At 35.1% G+C, this 16,195-nt stretch overlaps 1 protein-coding gene across 2 annotated transcripts in view; it reads right to left on the bottom strand.

Annotated features, from left to right (window-relative positions):
• LOC134527672 (solute carrier family 35 member E3-like) overlaps positions 1-16,195 on the bottom strand; it is a 73,346-nt gene that overhangs the window by 42,273 nt on the left and 14,878 nt on the right. For both annotated transcript variants that reach the window (XM_063360562.1, XM_063360561.1), the window contains exon 2: positions 6,052-6,162. In XM_063360562.1, the coding sequence (XP_063216632.1) occupies positions 6,052-6,162 (111 nt within the window). The remainder of the gene's footprint in view (positions 1-6,051; positions 6,163-16,195) is intronic.

Here is a 16,195-nt window from a genome sequence, read left to right as displayed (position 1 = left end):
CGTTAGAGCTTGTATCCTAATTACTAAAATCAGCACAATTTGTATAACTATCGATAAGGCAGACACTAGACTTGTCAAAAGTTCATAAATTTTATACCTCATGACAATTAAAATATTTCTACTTCCATAAATGTTTGCAAAATAGAACCAAGACTCATGGCAACTTTTTTTTTTTTTTGCAATAATGCCTTAAAAATGATCTATTGTTGGGTTTCCTCCATGATTTTGCAAGATACAGCCAAGTATCTTATTCTTTTCTGACTTTTAACAAAGTTTAACATAAAACCATGATGTTTGGGTCTTTTTTGCAGTTAGGATTGTAGCAATGTAAAAGTAGTACCATGTCAAGTGGTAAGTATTGGTGTTAGCCTACATTTGTTGTATGCTAGCTATTTGATGAAGGCTAACTTGCATACTAGCCATGAGAGTTTGAATTAGTGTTTTTAAATCAGTCAAATTATTTTGACCTGCCGTATCATACTGGAGCCAGCTGTTCCAGGTGCTGCAGTATCGCACAGTATCTGCATCAGACTGTGCGTGTATCACAGCCTCTGTTAGCGTGAATGTGAAGCTGAATCAGGTGAAGCTACACCTACATTATGGTTTGACTCAGGGCTGCTCTCTCTGGATCTGTGACTGTCCCTGTAGTGGCTCCTACCCCTTGTTTCCATGTTTATTGAATATTTGTTTAACCAAGTTTCTGTTAAACTAATAATGGAGAATTTAGGAGGTAAAACATTTTCATAAAATTCACTGGATTTAGTCCTTAACCCTCTAAAATTTTGATAATATAAATGCCAGGTATCACTTTTCTGCTTATCTATTACTTAGACTGAATTCCCGGCACCTTCAGCCACCTTGCTAATTGACCCTCGAGAAGATGCTTCAGAAGTATTTTGTCTTCCAGATGGCTCGGGCTTGACACTTTGATAAGAACTGAGGGAAGCCACGTTGTCACCCTGCTTGTTAGGGTTGTTACTTGATGTAAACAATTGTTCGTTTTGGAGATGTATATAGCAAGGAGCTATTAAGGTCAAAAGACTATGTTGAAAATACGATCATAATCAGATTCAGCAACTGCCATATAAAACAAACAGTAACTATCATAATGGAGTTTCAGTTTGACCACCTTTAAACTTCTCACTTTAAGGTCCATGTTGATATAGGACACAATAATATTTTCTTGGAAATCTGGTGCAAAACAGGAAATGAATATTGATTTTGTGCAGGACCTGATAGGTTTGAATATTGTTGAATATTGTCTTAAGCTGCACATTGTTTTGGACGCCGAGTTGAACTTGTTTGGCGACACCCCACTTGGAAGTCACTGACCCAGATTCCCCAGGTAGTTTCTTCACGTGACTGCGCACTTCAACGAAGCCATCAGAGTCAGCAGTTGACTGTGACGCAATGTGCTGAACAGGTGCTTTGTCTGCAGAGGAAGGCTGCCTCGTAGCATTTTCATTTGGCACTCTAATGATGTCATTTGCCACTTTCTGGTTACCATTATTTTTGGTAAAAAATACTTTTCTTGTTATTGCCAGACGAATCCTTGTTCCCTGCAATCTGACTTTACGTTTTATTTTTGACAGTAATTGAGCACCCATTATGAGAACAAATGGTCATAGTTGTGCGCCTCACGCCCTACAGATAACACACTTCCAAACATTGCCAGCAATACTGTTTTTTCTTTTTTAAGGTCTTTGACTTGGTTCATTAAGAAGTCAATTTTTTCACACAATACATTAAATGCCCTTATCTAACCTGTTAGGTGACTGCTGTGTCTTTTTTCTTTTGGTGATGATGCGCCATATGTTGATGGCTCCATGATGAAAAGATTAACTTGTCAAGATGTATTATCCTGAGAGGTCTTCGAGTTGAATTTCCCAAAGGATTTTTTTGTCACATTTCAGAGAAGAAAAATTGAAAATGTCACTTTTTTGTTAGAAGTGTATAGGACTCAACCTTTTCTACACCAAGTCAGGTCGCGCACTTTGTATGGAGACGCGTGCCACAGCCCGCACATTTTAAAAACCCTTGTCTTCCATAAAAAAAGGCTTCTCACACACCAAACAAATGTCAACACTAGGGGGCATACAATACCCCTTCACAGTATAGTTAAAAATTTCACAGAAAAACATACACAACCTTCTACTGCGAGCGCCACACTGCGACTGACTGATGGGGAGAGGGAAAGAAAAAAATATATATAATCCTAGCATTACAATTTTGAGAACCCTTAGTTAACATTGAAATGTAGAGGTAGGAACATTCTGAAGACACACGACAAATTGTTAGCCTACATATATTTGACGTCATAAAAATAAAATAATTTCATGATGAAATTTTTACTATTAAATCTTGCTGAATCAGCTCAATAAAGTTAAGATTTGTTTGTAGGAAGTATTTACACACACATATCGGTCGTTCAAGTAAAAACAAATATACAAACGTATACTTAGTGTTATAATATATGTTTTAAAAAGTTTCAGATTAATATTTTAGTAATGTCATAGAAGTATAACTTCTAATGTGTGCATTTTTTTTTTGTTTACGAAAAAGTTAAACTGTAACACATACTTTAAATGTTTTTTAAAAAATGTTACGTTAAGTTTGGTGTCCAAGTATCGTATTATAAGTGCATTTGCAACATGAGAACCCATTGGCTAATTATTGAGGTTAGCTGTTACACATCTCTGGTAAGTACTGAATGATTTGCTTACACGGTGGTTTATACATACATTACATACATACATACATACATACATGCATACATACATGCATGCATGCACGCATGCACACACACAGACATACATGTGTGTATATATATATATATATATATATATATATATATATATATATATATATATATATATATATATAATAACTATAACATGAAGTGACTAGTTCTGTACATTCAGGTCTCTGTAATGAAAATATCTAGCCGGCACAACAAACCCCAAAAATTCTGTTGTTCAGATTCTATTATTGTTTTTATATTCTCGTCATTCATGCACAATGCAACCTTTCCTATTCTCTTCATGTAATTTGATGGGTGTGTTGGGCAGTTGGCAGTACTGTATGCATGCTTTATATTATACTTGATCTACATACATCCTAAGCAAAGTTGTGACTTATTTGAAATACTTGTATTTAAAATGCAAATACAAAACACAAAATATGTATTTTATATTTTGTACTTAAATACCTTTTTTTAAAAAGTATTTTATATTTTATTTGAAATACTTTTCGAAATGTAGTTTATATTTGTCAAATATAAAATACGTTTTTACTGCTAAGTTTCAAACTTTCAAATTTTCAAGTGAATGGGTCAACGATTCGGCAAATGGCCACTAGAGACGCTGCAACTTTGAAAGTCTATGTGCAAAATGACAGTTAAAACAATATGAACGTTATTATCTATGAAACATGACGCTACACTTTGCTTTTTAATAAGATTGACTTCGATTTTGTTTCAATTACTTTTTTTATTTTACGCCGTTAAGAGTGTTTGTTATCAAAAATATAGAGTTGGATTTGGTGTTCTACTGTTATATTAATCAGTGATTACTTGGTCAATATCAATGGTGCTGTGAATAGAATACAAAATGTAAGTACTTAAACATTAACTCAAAAAAATCATACGAATTCTGAGGTTAAAGATAAAGGTTTCTACAGTTTCTAAATATTTCTCAATCAGTAAGGACAGTAATATAAACATATTACCTAACCTATTTGTGTTTGGTGTGCCAACAGTAACTAACATTAATTAATTAATGTTAGTTGTTTTGTTTAAATACCTAGGTTAATTAGCCGACATTTTGTTATTTGAAATGGCTTATTTCTTTTGTTTATTTAAATTCATTAAGAAGATTTAAAAAGTGCACACCCACAAACATCAACAGGGAAAAAGAAGGAAAACAGCGAGTCTTACTATATGTTCAACGATTCAGACTCCTCAGCAACCTCAACTGATGGCAACAGCATTGATTTGGAGACCCTCCAATATTTAAGAGAAGAAGACACAAGTCTGAAAATTCTCAACACATACCCAACAGTAAAAAAAGTGTTTTTAAAATACAACACCTGCCTCCCTAGTTCGGCACCAGTGGAACGATTATTTTCATATGGTGGTATGATAATGCGTCCACACAGATGCAACATGTCTGATGCTCTTTTTGAAAAGCTTGTAATGTTAAAATCTTTAATAAATAAAGAACATTAGTAATTTTATCTGAAAGTATTTTATTTGAATAAAGTATTTTGTATTTTGCATTTGAAATAGTAAATTAGAAAAGTATTTGCATTTTGTATTTAAATACCTTTTTAAAAGTATTTTGTACATCTCTGATCCTAAGCAACGTATTTATATCTTTATACTGTACACAAAAAAAAATTTATATGAAACAAAAGTTTGATTAAGTACGATAGCACGACAGACTTGAATTTTCTTAGATATTGTTGGCATGTGCATGTGTCTCCTGAACCATTTATGTATTTACCAGTCATTGTTCTTAGTTAATAGTGTGTTGGGTACATTTTATGAATGTTATTGTTTAAAGGGTATATGTAATTAATTTTATTAGGATTGATAATAATTCTGAATATCTTATAGTGTTACTGACAAATAATCTTGGTAAATACAAGGGTTGTAAGCTACACCTATCCCTCACTTAGCACGTCTTCAGATTGCATGGATTCATTTAGCACGATGTGAATTTTACTGCCCCAGTCTTGAATAGCACGTCTGTAAATTTTAGTTAGCACGAAATCTCAGCAGGAAAAAAAAAAGGTGAGTACGACGCCACAAAGTCTGTTTCAACTTCTGTAAACAACAGATGTGGCGTGGGATACAGTTAGCTATACAAGGGGGGAAGAGATGTGCGCGCAGGTCTGTCCACGCTATCGGCTGTTGTACAAACATCAGCTATGGCAAGTTAAATTGCGGCTATGGAGTGTAAAGGACCAAATGTTTTTACGTCCGCACGTATGTCGCTGTGACATACCGTTGTAGCGTGGCCACAAACTGGACCGTGAACTAGCCAGTGGCAGGGAATTCACTCAAACAAAAGCAACGTTAGCCCATTCAGCTGCCGGTAACTGTGCGTGCTGGATCATTCATAATGCATCATGTTTAAGTATTTGAGACTAAACTAGAAGTATTACGGTGCGCAGATTAGATTGTCATGAAGACCACGCTGTACATAACCACGTATCTCCCATTATGCGGTGTCGTATTTGTCATACAAAGTGCGATGGGAGGCATATAAAGATAAATGGCATGACATATTTATAGTTAAATGTTATTCAATGCATTTATATTACGTGAAGTATATTTTCCTACACAATTGCTATTTATGGAAACTAATGCTTCAGAATACGCAATTTTGAATAACACGAACATTTTTAGGAACGAATTAGTCATACTAAGTGAGGGATAGGTGTATTAACATTACATTGTTATATTCCATAGAATTCTAACAGAGTAATTAAAAGATTCATCATTATATGTTATTATCTAGTTCTTGCTAAACTGCTAATCTAAATCAGGAAATATTACCATATTCATTTAGATTGATTTATGGAGATATGTACATCTTACTGTAGTGCTACTACGTACACAAATTCCGACATTGCAGAGTTTTTTATTACCAAAGTGAGTTGATGTGCGTACATTGCACTGCAGTAATTAAAAAAATTTTTGGGAAAAAACTTAAACTGTTTGGGAGAGTAAGAGTTAGCTGTTGTAATTAGCTGACTATGGTACCTTAGAACTGGAAATATCATGACACCTGAAAAACAGTTGCTGCTGTGGTAACACTGGACATAGTACCAAAGTTAGAATCCCTGACAGGCCATTTTGATTTCGGTTTCCCATGGTTTTCCAAAATTTAAAAAATCACTACAGCCAAATGTTGGGATGTCCCTTACTCTAGTCAAGGGTGATTTCTTCCCCAGTGTCCCTGTTCTGTGTGGTTGTGCATTTTGGTCAACCCTGCCATAATTCATTACAAATAACATTGTCTAGATTTCTCTCTGCACAGCACCTACCACTTGATACAGCGACGTGACGACAACGCCCAAAGTGGCGTACAGAGTGCCCAGCATGTTGAACTGGATGTCATAGTAGAAGTTCAAAAACACACCCACTGTGATCGGTATCTGGAAATAAATATAAACATGCTAAATACAAGGAAGTGTGATCTACAGGATGTCTACAGAATCAGCTATCTAAAATTCTCCTAATATTCTGTATGTTTTCCGGATAAAAATTTGCAATTTTCCTTGACTTATTGAAAAATATACAACTATAAAATGCAAAAGATGCTAATGGCAAACAATAATGGGCTTAATGTACATTGCTTGTAAACAGTTAGCATATTTTACCTAACATGACAACTGATTTCATGAGTTACATGCAATTCAATCATTAAAGACATGCTATTGTTCTTCACTTGTTGACAAGCTAATTTTACGTCTAACAAACAAAAACTTTGGCAAACAAGTGATGACTCTCCTAAGTTTTGGAAACTTATTTCAAAATGTATAGTGTAAAGAAGTTTTCCCTGACTTAAAGTCAATAGATAAGCTATGTTTTTTCTGAATTTTTCAGAAAAGATAATTCCCTGACTTCTCCCTGTTTTCCCGATCTGTCGACAGCCTGGATATCATCCCCATCTCAATACAGTTGTGATACACGGAAGATATATTGATACTGATTTGTCTTATCAACCTCCATAATACAGAACATTTATGGCAATACATTTTTAACCAACTAAAGGCTAGTATGAAAAATTGTAATATAGATTGGTAATCAAGATATAAAATCTGATTATATAAATGTTTTTATTTTGAGAGCTAAATACTATTATTCCATAATTTCGGAGAAAAAAAAAGGGTAAATAGTTGACTAGTATCGTTCTTTGGGAAGGAAAGTAATTTATTTTATTAAATTGGATAATTTGTGTGGAATTAGCGTGTACCAATGCGTCATAAGAATCTGTCGAAAAAGTGCGCACTGATTAATGGGATTGACTAGGTCAATTTACCTGCAATTTCCCGGCCTTAAACAAATACAAAACCATTATGATTCTTAAATTTTTTCCTGTTTTCTTGACTTCCATGTCTGCAGGAACTTAAGGAATTTCAAATGTTTCATAATATATTACCAAAAACCTGCAATATTTTCATAGAAAACAAACAATAATTTTTGTGTTCTTCCTAACACTACCATAGTCAGAATGCACATACAGATTCTTCAGTGTCTTTACAAAACTGTTTCCACTGTAGCAACATACCTGGAAACTACGTACAGTGTTGTTTTTTACATCATGCTCTGAGGCACCATCACAGGCAAAATAAAGCCTCATGTAATAAAAATACAATGCGGTCCAAAAAGACCAGCAACACCAGCATTGGATCATAATGAAGACTGAGCCCAAAATACAGTGTGAGCCTTTAGTTATTTTATGAATTTATACAAGAACAAAATTCAGCACTAGGCCGGTTTACAATTTTTTTGTGTTTCTTACACATTAAAAAAATTAAATTTCAGGTTAACAATTCATATTAAACCACACTATAGAAAACCATTAAAGAAACTTAATAAATAACATAATAAAAAGTAATGCAAGCCCTTCCATAAATAAAAGAAATCATTTCACATTAGTAAAAAAAACATAATTACTTAAGAGTTTATTTCTATACATTCTACCGCATCTTACGACTTGTCTTTGGTAATATTGACTGGATAGGGTCAAACTTCCAGTGCGCAACTTCTGTTAATGTGGCAAGATTCCAGTTGTTTCTTGTGAAGCAGTGCGCTATAACGTGTTTTGAAAACAGTGATGGATGTGCTCTGCCGAAAAGAGTCTGGTATGTCATTCCACAGATGGCTTGCCAGGTAACTAAATGATTTTTAAAGAAGGTGCTATGGTACTTTGGTACATGAATATTTTTTTCTGTCTGGTTCTGAAGCCATGTTACCAACTGTTCAGAAATCTTACAATACCTTTGCCATGACCATTTAATTTAAATTCCCTGACCTGACATTTAAATATTTTCCTGATTTTCTGGAGATTCAAAATTCAATGATGCTGGACTCCCTGAATTGTGAACTATCCTGATGTGCTGGCCAGTAACTAGCTACATGCTAACCTAAAACCAAAATAAAAAATATTTTCAGAACAAGAAAAATTTTTGCGATAGTCTGTTGCTCTTTATCAAGAAGAGATATCTAAAAAATAGACTTTGGCACTTTAATATTATATCTTATCTAGAATTTTCTTCATTGCCAAGAACAATAATCTACATTTACTGTTGTACTCAAAGGAAAATACATTTATTATCCAATTACACCTACACAATGCAAAGTGGTTTTAATCTTGGCGGTGTGGAGTAAGGGATTGGGCACGTGTGATCTTATTAATGTTAATAATTGAAGTCAAAATGTGAACGACCCTTTCCCACCTAGACAAAAAAAAATGTTTTGGGCTCAATGAACTTTAACACTAATTCCTTGCTGATGTAGTGTTAACATCTTCGTTTAACAAACACACTTCATAACTACATTTTTACGTTACTCCTCCAAGCGAGCTCCTGAGCTATTAAACAAACTACTAGCATTAGCCTCTATGCAACTACGGTTCGTCTTGCTAACAAATTGCTAACCAGTGATTGACATCAACTTTAAAACAGACACCCATTGCATGGACTAAAACCTTCATGGTTTGAATTATGTTTTTTGTGCTGTAGAATGTCAAATTGAAATTTCTTGACAATTTGGAAATAAAATTGTTGCTGTTCAGCCAGATGTGCAAACAAACAAATAAAATGTTTAGCTGTCTTAAGCTAAATAAGTGATTGATTTCCTTAACATTCCAAAGTTTCCCTGACATTTCTAGGTCACTGATGACTGGACTTGATAATCTAAAAAAATACTTCATACCACATCTGCAGATTACAAGTCTAAGGTAATTATCTAAGCAAACAGCATCCAAAAAAAAAGTGTATTTATACATTAAAATCAGTACTTTTTCTACTTCCTAACTTTTTCTAATCATTGTGTAAAGGAAAAACTAAGTAACATTGTTACTATTTCACTACCTGAGAACAAATTATTTTCTGGTAGCATGTTCATGGAAGAATATGATTTTCACCACATTGAATACTTGAAACAATACGTTCGCATGTCATTTTAAGTGTGGATTTTATGTTATATACTTCTTGTTGTGAACAGTGTGAATTGTTGCAAAGGTGAGTTACCTAATTAATGAGTCTTAGTATTTCATAACATGAGTGATTGTTTGATTTCTTACAAGAGGTTTGATTTAACATGTGTTGCTGATTCTTGCAACAAAAAAAAAGTTGTTACGTCAGGTCAGTTTCATTAATAACACACATTATCTAATATGTGATAAATACATAATACTAACCTAACCTGCAGTTCAAACATTTTATGTATTTTAAATATAGCTAATCCAAAATAACCAACCATTCAGAAAAATTTATAGTACCTATTTTAAATGCACATATCCTAATATAACTTAACCAATCATTCAAATAATAAACTACTTAAAATATATTAATTGTGTTTAACAGAATGATTAGAAAAATTGACAGGAAATTAAAAAAATGCATTTTTGGATTTGTATAAGCTTTTACCGGATGCTTACCTCTTCTAGATAACTACCAAATTGAATTTTATGGAAGTGAAAGGTCTGTAAAGACTATCAGCTACATTAATAATATGCAAAATCTTAACATTAATAAATTTTTACAATAAATTTACATATTATTAATATATATCTAACATATCCAACCTTCCAAAATAAGTTATTATTATTCTTTATTTCCCAAAAGTTGCTACTCTTGAGATATAACTGTGAAATATAAAATTTACAATTAAAAAACTAATCATAATATTACAAATAATGCCAAAGCTATATTAAATAATAAATTTTAGATCACAAAAAAAAATTGTCTTCAGAAATAAATAGATAAACAGTAAACCAACTTCTTATCGTGTTCATTTTTACAAGAGACAATCCTGTAATGAACAGAAAAGCTAGACATGACAAAGTAGAGACAACAGGACTTTGTTGAGGTGTAGGCAACAGCAATGTTAAAATATCTACCGGAGTAGATGAATTTGGGCTTAAGAGTTTGTCCACATAGGGGTCAGGGGTGGAGCATTGATGAAATGAATTTGGAAAGGAGAAAGGGGGGTTGTGGAAATGGGAGATTCTCGAGAAAACCCCACCTGCTCACTGCATGTATTTTTTTCCATTTGCGAAAAATACAGTTTAACCCCGCCGCTCAACCCCAAGGTCTACTGCTTGCAATGAACTCGACTAAGACTGTTTCTGAATACATTCCTAGACACGTAAGATTAAAGGATCGTTAAAAAATTGGCAATTCTGAAGGAGAGACACTTTTCTAGGAAGGAGGGGGAAATACAAAAATTAGTTTTTAAAATTTTTTAAATTTCTCATTTTTTTTTTTTTTAATCATTCCCTAAGAGGTTGAATTATGAGATACGTCAAGAGTATATCAGTAGTTTACCATTTTAACGAGTAGTTATGTTAGGTTAGCTATATTACTAATATGTACGTTGATACCATACGAATGGTCAATTGGGTTACGTAAGCTACATTTAAAACAATATGAGTGTGAATGGTTCGTTAGGTTGGGTTAACTACATTTTAAATTGGTAATTATAAAGAACTGTTGAAACAATTTTACACTCTCTTATTAATTATTTTTATTGCAGCTAAACTAACACAACTGACCATTCTCAAAACAATACAGATTTGTAATATTAAACTTAACTTAACCACTTGTTAAAATGGTAAATTACTGGTAAATATTTGAAGTACTGTGATGCCCTCTTTGAGAATGATTGAAAAACATGTCTCGCAACAGCTTTTAAGAGAATGATTGAAAAACAAGTCAGGAAGTAAAAATAAGCATCTTGAAATTTTTTTTTCTTCTTCAATAAAGTTGCTCTCCTTCAGTTACCAAAATATCCATTTCAAGTTTTAATTATTTTTGTTGACCTTCAGAATATTTTTAAGGACTTTAACAGAATCGTTGATGCTGCACTTCATGAAAGGCTGAGTTTCTCACATTATTACAAGCATCCCTGTTTGCCTTTCAGGACTTTGTGGCACTCTATGCCAGGAGGAACTGGTGTCAAAAGAATTTGGATAGCATTTAACAGCTAGTTACCCAGTTACTCATTGAGTTCAGCCTGGACATTAAAGGATCCCTTGGTTATGACTTATTAGGTGAAGAACACACATCCCTTCTATTCGTAAATAGCCTAAATACCTATTGAACTGAACTTCAATTGTGTTCCAAACAGGGAAATGGAGAAGCCAAAATTAATAACCACAAAGTGACTGCGTCGAGTTTACATCTCGACATCCATGAGAAGTACTTCTGTAATTTTGGTAGGAAATAATGTCGGGGAAAGATATGAAGTCATTTAAGTTGGCCAATGATAAAAGACTTGAAGAATAAAGGAAATTAAGCTATGTAATATCGGTAAAAAAGAGAGATTGAATGTATTGGCATGAAAATAATTACGATAGTTAGTGTAAAAATTGCAGTTTTTGTATGATGGGAGATAAAGCAAAAATATATAAATATGATTGTTGCTGAAAATATGTGAACTGGAATATTTTGATAAAAGGTAAGTATTTAATAATTATAGAATTCTGTATTTAGTGGGGAGTAAGTCACAATAGGTGAAAATTATGTTGTTTTTTTTTGTATTGAATTAATTTATAGTTATTGTGTAGAGAATCAATAATCGGTTGTGACAAGGGAAGTGAATGGAAGTGTTTGTGTTTCATTTATTAGATAATATGAAACGTCTATTAGATTTCCTGGGGTATGTTAGTTTTACGCCAAGTAGGTAATAACAAAGCGTAAAGTTTGGTGAGGGTAGGTAAGCAAATTAAATTGATTTTTAAAACATTACATAGTGAATTGGTAGGGATATTATTTACTTTTACACTTGTGATTGGGCATCCGCCTTGCGGCAAGTCCCCCCCCCCCCCCCCCACCTTATTCTGTCTCCTTAATTCCTTCCCTCCTCTCACAACAGGACTACTTGCTTCCCTTTCTATCTGTTCGTCTCCACTTCCGTTGGATCTTTCACTCATGAACCCTCCTTCCTTTATACTCCCTTCTGTTCACTCTATTCCCCAGCTTTCCCCAGTACCCTCCCCCTAATCACCTTAAAACAGTTCCACCAGTCTTTACTTTCCTCCTACTTTGCAGTGTCCCACCCTAGCTCCTTCATCACTGACGGTCTGTGCAGCTTCACCTTCGCTTCTCCTCTACCTACTCATCACCCATCTCATTGCCCTGCATTGTACCCTTAACAAGCTCTTTTATTTCCTTCCCCAGGCAAGGGTCCGCAATTGCTGCAGCATATTCCATCATCAGCCTCACCAATGTTGAATATGCCTTTTCTTTTACTTTACTTCCTGTCCCCATTAGTGTGCTACTAATCAGCCCCAGCCCCCTCCTCCCTTCTTTACTACACACTGCACCTGCTTTCCCCAACCTAGGCCACCCTGCAGGGCTACTCCTAGGTATCTGGAGTCCTCTGCCTCCCGTAATCTCCTGCCTCTTAGAACAATATACTTGCTTCGCTTCCTTTCTTCTCAATGTTTACATTAATCCCCATTCCATTCACCCTCAAACAACCTTCCAACTTCGGCAACAAGACAGTGCTTAAGTGATTACTTTACAAGCGCGAATGGGGCGTTTAGCATCAGAGTCATTCCGTGTGAAATCATCGAATTTTAAAATTAATAGTTGCTTGACCATTTAAAAAAAAATTTTAATTTTTACCCAAGAAAGTCTTATCAGCAAATAGCTCAAAACTATTTTTATTTAATTTTTATCTGCCACCATTTTGAATCAGGGCTCGATTATCTTCGCTACTGCGTGCAAAAATAAGGCCTCGTAGAGGTTTTGTTAAAAGTTTATTGTTGGCCTTGACTAAAAATTAGAAGTTTCTTGTCTTTACTGATAAAAAGAGAACATTATAGGCTTACATAAAATGTATAAAAATATATTAAATACATTTGGAAAACATAAGAAAAATGACCTTGAAATATGCCAAAATATTAAACATTTTCATCAATTTTCATGACCTTTTAAGGTGACTTGGGGTTGGAACCAAAAGACCAAATTTTCTGTGTAATAACTATGGCTAGATTACTTTCCAGCTGTGTTGAGTTAAAGTAAAGGTTTTAAGCCCTTCCTGCTTTTTTTTAGCATCAAAATTTCAAAATTTTCAAATTTTGCTAATTTCAAGGTCAAATGTCTTAAAAGGGGACCGGATAAAATTTTTCTGTTCATGCCAAAAAATACATCTATTAGTGATTATCAAAATGTGCAAGTTTCATTTTGTGGTTCAAACTGGTTTAAAAGTTAAGAGTTATTTGAAACATGTGTTAAATTGCTATACACGTAAGTACTTATAATTCAACAGTTGTTCATGTTTTCATATTATTTTTAAAAATGTCTTTGTCATTAAAATTAAATTACACTTATACATTATATGTTCAAAAAGGTTTAGTAAAGAAACTCACAATAACATTCTTTACACAGTTTGAAATTCACTTGGTACAGTTGTGATGGCGAAGTTTCATTTGTGAAAGTGGGCTTCTAGTTTCAGTGAGAGATCAGTATTTTTCTCTTCTGTAATATTAAATGTTATTCCTGTCATAGTTGTGAACTCTGTAGGTCGGAGGTCATCCAAAACATTTTTCATCTCCACCCATGAGACTTCATCGATTGTTAAACTGAAGCTTGTTGATGGACCACCTGGTTTGTAGAATACCACCTTGATATCATTTTTTTTTCCTTTGAAACATCTCAAACTTTACCAATGTACCATCTGTTTGAGCTATTTACTGATAAGACTTTATTAGGTAAAAATATTAAAATTTTATAAAATGGTCAAGCAACCACGCCTTGGTGATTTCACACGGAATGACTCAATGAGGAAAATTCAAATGCTTGTTTAACATACTATGAAACCCCAGAAAACGACAGCAAGGTATGGAAAGTAATATATCCTTGGTATTGTGTTCAGTAATTGTTCCTTATTGTGTATCTAGCTTATATGAAAGTTTAATAATATTTTCAAAATAAAATATACTTTGGTCATGGTACAGTTGCACATCACAAACACATTTAACAGCTTACTTTACGTTAAAATACGATTGGATATGTTCCACGGAACAATTGCTCCCAGGGACAATGTTCCCTATCAAATCACAAACAATTAAATTGCCTACTTTATTTTATTATTTTAAGTTAAAATACAATTGGATATGTTACACAGAACAATTGCTACCAGGGACAATGTTCCTCAAAGTTTTACACATATTTTAACTAGGTAGCAAATATATTTTGGAAATTCTACTGCTTAAAATCAAAATCACAAATAATTATTTTTAATATTTTACTTAAGAATACAACAGGACATGCATTAACGTAAATTACTGAAAACGATACCATAGGCAAATTATGAATGATATTATGTTCTATATTAGAATAGGTAGGGCTATAGTATTACTTATGACACTCAACACATTAAAAATCATATCAGAAAAGGATAAATTAAATTATAAAGAGTGGTATCGAAAAATATATATAAAACAGGCAAGTGTAGTATGTAATATAACATAATATATCTTCAGTACAGTGTTCTATACAAGAATAGGTAGGGCGGTAGTATATTGTTACAATTTACTGCGGGTTCGTAAAGGATAGCCCAATTAAAGATTTTTATCACACACAGTTTTATTTCTTGCCACTATTTACATTACTAGCTAATAAACTAAAAAGGCCAATTAATCAATTGTACTTAAAAAAATGTTGCTTCCTCCAGTCACTCATTTCTCACAATCCACACACCTCGCTAGGCCGCGCCTCTGGCGCAACTCTCGCCACAGCACCCCTCGTGATCCTCCGTCGCAGGACTCCGTCGCCGCTGTCCCACTTCCCCTTCGCCGAGATCCCACTCGACGCCTCGCTCGGAACTTCGCTGCACCCGCGACACTATCGCCCGGAACTGAACTCTCAGCCCTGGAACCTTCGTCCAGGGACTTCGCCACTCTATCGCCCAGAAACTCCGCCGCGGGAAAATTCCCGGCTTCACTCTGAACTCCACTGACTCTCAATCGGCATCCTCGGGCATATATATATAGGCCCCGGCGCAATTCCAGAACTCACGAGAGCGGCCAGGGCCAGTCACGTCACACCGAGCCGTCCCGACGGCAGAAATCTCTCGAAAACACGTGTCGGCGGCTCGCACAACTCAACAGCTGGCAGGTTTCGGATGTCAAACTAACAGTGCCGCGCGGGGGGAGCGGAGGGCTGGAGGGAGATAAAGCGGCGACCCAGGTGCGCACGGCACATCTCATGTTACGGCGTGCACCTGCGCGTGACGCGGCCTTGCTCACGTTCGTAACATTGCCCCCTCCTTAAACCTGTTCGTCCCGAACAGGTAATGCATCCCTTCCTGCATATTCCCTCAAGCGGTCCAAATGTACCACTATCATGCGTCCCCTCTTTCCTCTCTGGATCCTGTAAACCACATCATTTAGGCGCTTTAAGACCTCATAGGGGCCTTCCCATGATGCTTGAAGTTTAGGGCACCTTCCCTTTTTTCGTTGCGGGTTATACAATCACACTAAATCACCCTTCTGGAATCCAGATGAATTGGCTATCAGGTCATACCTAGTCTTCATTCGATTCGTCGCTAATCGAAGATTCCTGTGGGCCTCCTCGTGTACAAGTGACATTCGCTCCTCTAGATGATTTACATAATATTCAGTGGTGCTGGTTGGCTCCTTGCGCGGACGACCGAACTTGACATCACAGGGCAGCCTCAACTCCTGTCCAAACACAATACTCGCAGGAATCTGCCCAGTGGAGTCATGGATGGAAGATCTATATGCCATTAGGAACAACTGGATGTGTTGATCCCAATCCTGTTGATGCTCAGCCACAACTTTGGCAAGGTGTTCCTACAGAGTTCTGTTGAACCTCTCCACCATGCCATCGGACTGAGGATGTAGGGCTGTTGTCCTGGTTTTATTTATTCCCAGTAAACGACACACCTCCTGAAATGTTGTTGACTCGAAATTGCGGCCTTGGTCTG

This window comes from Bacillus rossius, chromosome 1, assembly GCF_032445375.1.
Source record: "Bacillus rossius redtenbacheri isolate Brsri chromosome 1, Brsri_v3, whole genome shotgun sequence".
NCBI classification, from domain to species: domain Eukaryota; kingdom Metazoa; phylum Arthropoda; class Insecta; order Phasmatodea; family Bacillidae; genus Bacillus; species Bacillus rossius.
This window is presented reverse-complemented; position numbering and strand designations above follow the sequence as displayed.